Source organism: Sprattus sprattus, assembly GCF_963457725.1.
Source record: "Sprattus sprattus genome assembly, chromosome: 19".
Lineage (NCBI taxonomy): Eukaryota > Metazoa > Chordata > Actinopteri > Clupeiformes > Clupeidae > Sprattus > Sprattus sprattus.
This window is the reverse complement of record NC_137917.1, coordinates 17,924,275-17,931,755: the sequence shown is the minus strand read 5'-3', so window position 1 is coordinate 17,931,755 and position 7,481 is coordinate 17,924,275. Positions and strand designations below refer to the sequence as shown.

General features: G+C 51.1%; 1 protein-coding gene across 1 annotated transcript in view; it reads right to left on the bottom strand.

The window, feature by feature from the left end:
- Nucleotides 1-2,463: 2,463 nt before the first annotated feature.
- Nucleotides 2,464-7,481, bottom strand: part of LOC308380486 (uncharacterized protein) — a gene marked incomplete at both ends in the record, with an annotated part of 18,310 nt that continues 13,292 nt past the window's right edge. Inside the window, 6 exon segments of the mRNA XM_080857852.1 lie at nucleotides 2,464-2,585; nucleotides 2,588-4,393; nucleotides 4,730-4,894; nucleotides 5,257-5,497; nucleotides 5,937-6,083; nucleotides 7,020-7,238. Coding sequence (XP_080713978.1) covers nucleotides 2,464-2,585; nucleotides 2,588-4,393; nucleotides 4,730-4,894; nucleotides 5,257-5,497; nucleotides 5,937-6,083; nucleotides 7,020-7,238 — 2,700 coding nt within the window.

Here is a 7,481-nt window from a genome sequence, read left to right as displayed (position 1 = left end):
AGATGTCAGGGTTGGGGACAGCTACTTCCCAATAGAAAGTACCCTATAAATGATGATTTTGTATATATTTAGCTTATCACTATCTCATGTAATGCATTGGGTTTATATAGACCATAACATTTTCTAATTAAATATCTATGCCTAAATACCTAATTGTTTTGTAAATAGTTTTTATTGTTGAGGGACTGCATATTACACGAATTTGGTAGAATGGCCCGTATATACTCGCACATATACAATAGTATACACATCCACACACTTGAAAACACGAAGCTCATTTGAGAAACAATGAATTCATTTTTTTTTTTTTCTAATCTCGCTTTATTTGAAATCGGTCACCCTGATCTTCACAGTTCATTCTTATCATCAATATCATCATTGTCGTCATCATCATTGTCGTTATTATGATCAATTATTTACTTTTTTGCTCAAAAGCTAAAGCTATGATAACAAAGAAAAATAAAACATTTGGTCCTTAAATGTACAGTCTAGGCAACATGGTTTTAGGGGTTAAAAAATAACGTAATATCACAAAACACCCAAGGACAGCACAGGACAGAACAGAAGGAGGCGGGGGACAGGAAGCTAGTGTGTGTGTGTGTGTGTGTGTGTGTGTGTGTGTGTGTGTGTGTGTGTGTGTGTGTGTGTGTGTGTGTGTGTGTGTGTGTGTGTGTGTGTGTGTGTGTGTGTGTGTGTGTGTGTGTTTGTGTGTGTGTGTGGCTATGACGGAGAGAGAGAGGGGGCAGAAGAGGTGGGTTCCTGGACAACTAAGGCTACAAAAGCAGAGAGATGAAAGGTAAACAGAGATAAAAGCCTATGTACCAAGGTGCGTGTCTATGTGTGTGTGTGTGTGTGTGTGTGTGTGTGTGTGTGTGTGTGTGTGTGTGTGTGTGTGTGTGTGTGTGTGTGTGTCTTTAAATAACACACACCAAAAGAGAGTTGCAGGGCACCTGTGTGTTAGAGAAGGTGTTAGAGAAGGTGACATACATGGACACATCAAGAGAGAGAGAGGCATGTATTTACAGGGGACTTAGTGTGGAACTAAAGCACTGTACGGTCACTGTGGTATAGGGAGCAATTTAAGTGCAACACGATAAAACACAATTCAATTACAGTGGTCAGTGTGAACAGGAAGGTCAAGGCTGTACTGTAAGTGTCCAAACTAACACCAAACACCTGAGACAACAAACTACAAGTGAATTGATCCTAATTACTTTGATCAATAATTATCATTGATAGTCTTTTTTAACAGTTATTACTATTTTTAAATATTAGTCATCATCATTATTGTTTTTCTTATGACAAAAACGTTACACTTTGGTGAATGTGAGGACAGGATGCTGGATGGCGGAGCTGGAGCCCAGCCGGATCCCTTTTACCATCACTAGGGGGCAGCAGTATAACTAAACTCACAATGCCACTACCACACCACCACTTGTATTTATTTTCTTTAATATTTAAAATTTTCGATCGCCTTATTTTAGTATTTGTTACACCCCTAGTTATGGCGCATCAATGTACTTAAACACTTGAGTCTCTTTGTGCTTCATGCAGGCTATCCTCATCCAGGTCTTGAGTCACACTCGGGTCCTAGAAAGCACCAGAGTTGGGTTCAATTTCGGCGAACAGAGGCAAACACGCTTTGTTTGAACTTCTAAATTTGGCTTTTGTGTAAACGTTCCAAATTGTTTTGATTTAAACTGTAACCCTTCGTCCAGCGTCCATGTTTGCTCTCCGAGAACTAACTCCTCACACTGTTTGTGTGTGTTGTTGGCCAACGCTCGCAGTGAACTCGCAGTGAACCCGCAGTGAACTCGAAGCAAACGAAAAACTGTTTGAAAACATTGGCGAACGTTTGCCTTTGTTTTGGTATTTTGAACGCACCTCTGGTCTGGACCTGGTTCAGACCTGCCATGGATCTGTCTGAGATCCACCACTGAGTCTGTGACTGTCCACTCTGGGCTGGGGAACAGAGGGCCTGCAGGTGTTCCTCTCTCCGTCACACCCACCCAACAACCATCATTTCTTTCAGGTGTTGCCTGGCTGGTCTGGAGATCTCTATCCACACCTGCCCTGTTTATTACCCATCTGACCTGTTAAACCTATGGGGATTCCAACTGAACCTGTACGCTATTCATTCAGACAGCACAATCATATTTACACACACTCTTCAGTGATCTAACTCTTTTGTCCGGCCTCCTTGCTCTGGCCCTGCTAGCTTTAGCTCCGGCCTCCTTAGCACTCAAGAGCGGTTCCAGCTTGTTCCATCAGGCTGTCCGGTTCAGCGCCTCCTGACACAATCACAATCCACATGTAGACTCGGATTCTGCTACTAACGTCACCCCCCTGCACTTACCCCCCTAGATCCGGTGCTGAATGGACCCTTCCAGTCCTTCCCCACCTCACAAGTGATGAGGCAGTTTGTGTTTGGGGGCCTCAGAGTCCCCTCTGGCCAGGGGCAGTTCAGGCTCCTTTTGGCCAGCCTTGGGGGGCGCTGGGGGGGCAGGAGTGGCAGTGACACTGTGGGTAGAGGGAGTGGTCGCCGGGGCAACGGAGATGGGAGAGACGGCGGGGGAGTGGGCTTGAGGGGGTGTCAGGCTGGAGACAGCGGTGGTGTGGGGGGGTGGGGGAAAAGCTGCAAGGGGAGGAGGGGTGCGAGTGGCGCTGGAGGGTTGTGAGGTAATGGGAGCTGCCGGGGAGGCAACAGGAGTAACGATGGGGGTCTGGGGAGACTGGGGGGCCGTGGAGGAGCGCGTGGAGGGGGAGGGAGAGGGAGAGGAGGTGCTGGTTTGGGTGGAGGGGCGGGTGGTGATGGGGGTGCTCGGGGTTTGGGCCAGGGGAGAGGTGGGAGGAGGGCTGATGCAGGAGAGCGGGGTGGGGGACAGTCTGAAGCGGGAGCTTTGGATAAGAGAGGGGATAGAGGAGGGGGAGGAACAGGAGGGCAGGATATTTGAAAGTTGTGCGTGAGGGGGGGCGAGCGGGGTGGTGCCAGTGCTGGGAGGTGGGGTGGTGGAGGGGGTGGGTGAGGCAGAGCGGGATGAAGACGTGGGGGTAGGTTTTGGCCGTACTGGAGTTGGAACCGCAGCTGAGGCAGGAGGGATGGGGACGGGAGATGGGGAGGAGGAGGAGAAGGGCATCTGTTTTGGGGAGGAGTACACTGGACCAGGAGCAGGGATAGGTGCAGGGGTGGAGGCAGGTACCGGATAGTGGGTCTGTGCCAATTGAACCTGCAGGGGCAATGGAGGCATCTGGGATGGTGTCTGCACGGGCACCTGCGCTACCAGGGGCAGGATCTGGGCAGCAAAGGGGGTGTTATAATTCAGCGCCCCTGCGCTAGCCCCCCTGGTCGGCTGCCCCTGCGGCATGAGGAAGGGTGCGGGCAGCAGGTTTCCCCCGGAGGCCTTACGGTGGAGCGGAGGGCAGGCCCAGCCACGGTGCAGGAGTGAGGGCTGGGAGGCAGAGAGCGAACGGGCCTCCTGGGTCAGCCGTCCGAGAGCGGGGAGCCCCTGGGTGCTGTGCCGCAGCAGCGCCTCCTTCGCCCCCTGCTGGCTGCACATGAGACTGCGCATGTCGGGCGGCAGGGACGCCACCGCCATGGCAACCGCCCCACCCGCAGAGGGAGGAGGGAATTTGTGGAAGGGTGGAGTAGTGGCCCCGCCCATTCCTGTGCTATTGGCTGAGGGGGACTCTGCAGGGAGGCGGAGACTGTAATGAAGACTCCGCCCCGCTTGTAAGGGGGCGGGTCCCGACGATGGAGGAGTAGGCGTGGTTTTAGCCACGCCACTTCCTCCTAGAGCTCCGCCTACTCCAGCAGTAGGTGGGCCCATTGAGGATGGGGAGGGCACTGTTGTCATGGATACGGGGACTCCCCTGGGAGGCAGAGTGGTCATGCCTAGGAGGGAGGTGACAGACTGGCGCGGGTGGAGAAGGGGGGGGCGCGGGGGCGAGAGGGGGCATCCAGAAGGGGAGGGGGAGATGGGCAGGGGGGAGGGCAAGAAGATGGCTCCCTGCCCCAGAGCCTGAAGCTGCTGCTGCTGCTGCTGCTGTTGGTGCATGAGGGCGATGGCTACGTTGGTGGTTGCCGCGGCCGCCTGCAGTGGGGCGTGCACCAGCGGGGCCCAGATCAGCGGGTGGGGGCGCGGGGACACTGGGCGAGTGGCGGCGGCGGCGGCGGCAGCAGCAGCGGCAGCGGTGATGTCCTGCATGGCTGGCATGCTGTCGTGCTTAACGATCTGCTGCACCAGCACGCTGTCACACGAGCCCAGGCCTGCCAGGCCGGCCATGCTGCCTGCCGCGCCACCTCCTCCACGACTGCCCCCGCCACCACGACCCAGACTGCCCGCCATCGAACCGCCCTGAGACGCCTTACGCAGCAGGATGGAGTTCTTCTTACCTACGACAGAGGGAGAGAAAGGGAAAGGGTAGGGGGAGAGAGAAGATAGGGGAAAGAGAGGAGAGAGTGTACAGAGGGACACAGACGGAAGAGAGAGAGAAGAGAGATAAGGGGAGAACAACCACAACATTACATGGCTGATGTGGTGTTAACCAAACTATTTTGATTATGGCGATAGAAGTATGGCACATGGCAGGATTGTTGCATTGTCGAGTAATGCGTTGTATGTACTGATAAAATAAAATATCTGTCCTCCATCTGTTGTTATAATTTAGACAGATACAGGTAAACAGACACATGGAGAAACCTTATGCAGCATGAGAGAAGTGTGTTTACCGATGCGGTCGAGGCGGTCAGCGGCTACGGTCTCGAAGGCTCGCCGCATCATGGGGTGTTCCTCCAGGACTTCGTTAAAGCTGTCCACACTCAGAGAGTACAGCCGGCAGTACGTGTCTGCTCGCACGCTGGCTGTCCGACGACCACGTGTCAGCAAACAGATCTCTGACGGACCGGGGAGAAAGGGGGGGGGGGGGGGGTGAGGAGAGAGATATGTGTGTTTGAGAGAAAAAAAATGAAAACAACGCTTATAAGAGATGTCATGACTTCCTCAAACATACTTTAAACAGCCTGAGCCTACCCAAGTAAATAATGTGTTTATTTACATAAATAACGATAAATAATTATCAGCTTCTCTAAACTCTGAACCAGCTCTGTACCTTAAAGACCTTACAGACCTTACACCTTAGTTATGATTTGGCCATCAGAACAGAAGCAATTCTCTGTCACCAAGGACCTCAACTTTTGGCTACACCTCTGGTTTCCCCTCCTGGATGTGTACGTGCCTGTTGCCTGACGGCACTAACCTCCGAAGTAGGATCCGTCGCTGAGCTTGGTCTCCCTGTTGCCGCGGGTGAGCACGCCGACGCGGCCGTGCTGGATGAAGTACATCTTGCGGCCTATGGTGCCCTCCCGGATGATGAAGTCGTTCGGCTGGAACACCTCGAAGCGCAGCTTGGTCAGGACGGCCGTCACGAAGTTGGGGTCGGCGTTGGCAAACAGGGGCATGTTGGCCACCAGACTGCGGCAGTTAAAGCTGACGATTTCCTGCAAGTGGGGTCAGAGGTCAGGAAGACAGAACGTCAACAGGGGAAGAGAGAAGATTAAAGGAAAGGAGGGAACTGAATATAGAGATTAGAATTCAGAAATAACCTGAAGCTGAATGATTCCAATGACAACTGGGTTTTGCATTTTAATGTTAGGATTAAATGCAACGTCGAATTATATTGTAAGAGTAGATTATTTCAGATTTAGTTTGTTTGTAGTTTGTTGTTGCAGTGAATGCGATTATATAAATATATATACATGTATATAAACATATTTGTATGTGCCTTTGAAACATTTGCATGCAAGTGTGTACAAGTGTTAAAGTTTGTATGTGTGAGAAAGAGCGCAGAGGAAGAGGGAGGGGGTTACAGAGAAATGAGGAGGAAGAGAGTGAGAAGGGAAAATAGAGAAAAAAGAAGAGAGGGAGAGAAAGTCATACCTCCTTGAGAGGTTCACTCAGTTCCCCCAGAATGTTTTCCTCGTCGAACATCTTCCCCTGGAAGCGGTGCTCGTAGTACTCGTGAATCTTCTGCCGCATGTCTGCAGGCAGCTTGTGGAAGGACATGTACTGCTCCACCTGCTTATACTGATGTACACAAACATACAGACAGAACACAACGATTACAGATCATGGCATCCTCAGACAAAACACGACCATTCCACATCACCCATCCTACAGACAGAAAACAACGATAACAGATCATGGCATTCTCAGACAAAACACAACCACTCCACATCACCCATCCTAGAGACAGAAGGCAAGGATTACACATCACCCGACCATCAGCCAGAACATAACTATTTCACATCACCGGATCTGCCACTGGCGGACGGATCATGCACAGACGAGCGCACTGCACATTAACTAATCCAATCAGAGCAGACGGAGATCACAGCCAGTGGCCATGCATGAGTGATGCATCCATCCACTAATTACACACAGACCAGCACAATCACTGGATGGATGGCACATGACCTGTGTGTGTGTGTGTGTGTGTGTGTGTGTGTGTGTGTGTGTGTGTGTGTGTGTGTGTGTGTGTGTGTGTGTGTGTGTGTGTGTGTGTGTCATGACCTTATGTGACTGAGAGAGAGGAAGGACAGAGGCTAGCATGTTAACACAGCACAACATGCTGCTAGGGGCCGGAGGTGAAAATCAACACGACACATAAATCTTATTCTCACTGATGTGCTCTGTCAGGAACCACCTTGGGGGCTTGACATCTTGAAACCTTGTTAAACTATTTACAGGATGTAGATGGACTGCATGGATATAAAACTGTCAATGACCTCCTCACTTATGTGCCTTTATGTTTTCCATTTGTGCGCAGTGAGAACATTCTTAACAAGAGGCGTTCCAAATCAATCATGGATTAACACATCCTGGTCCTCAAACCAATCCCAACATACAAATCATTGACTCAATCAAACAATCAATGAATCAACTAACCAATCATTCAGTCAGTGTGCAATAGAGGGCTCTACACACACACACACACACGCACGCACACACACACTCACTGACCTTCTCCTGGTACTGTCTGCGTGAGGAGTCAAGGGACTGGATGAGTGCGGTGGCGTGGCCAATGAACATGGCGTAGCAGGTGGCGCCCACGATCATGCTCAGCATGGTCAGCCACACGTCCGTCATGCCCTCGGGGGCCTGGGCCCCGTAGCCGATGCACAACATGTGGCTCATGGCCTTAAAGAGGGCGTAGGTGTACTGCACCCCCCACGTGTCATTCTGGGGTGGGGGGGGGGGGGGGGAGAGGGACACAGAGAGACACAGAAGGAAAAAGGAGAACAAGACAACAGAGAAGAGGAGGAAGAACAGAGGGGCATTATAAGTATAAAATAAGGCAGGTGAAATTTGACATACAATACTGCAATGAAAGCTTCTCATCCGCCTATCTTCTCCTGGCATTAGAGTAAAGTAGTTTATGCAGCGATGTGTTTTAAAACAGCTCTGCTTAGCTCATGCAGCCTC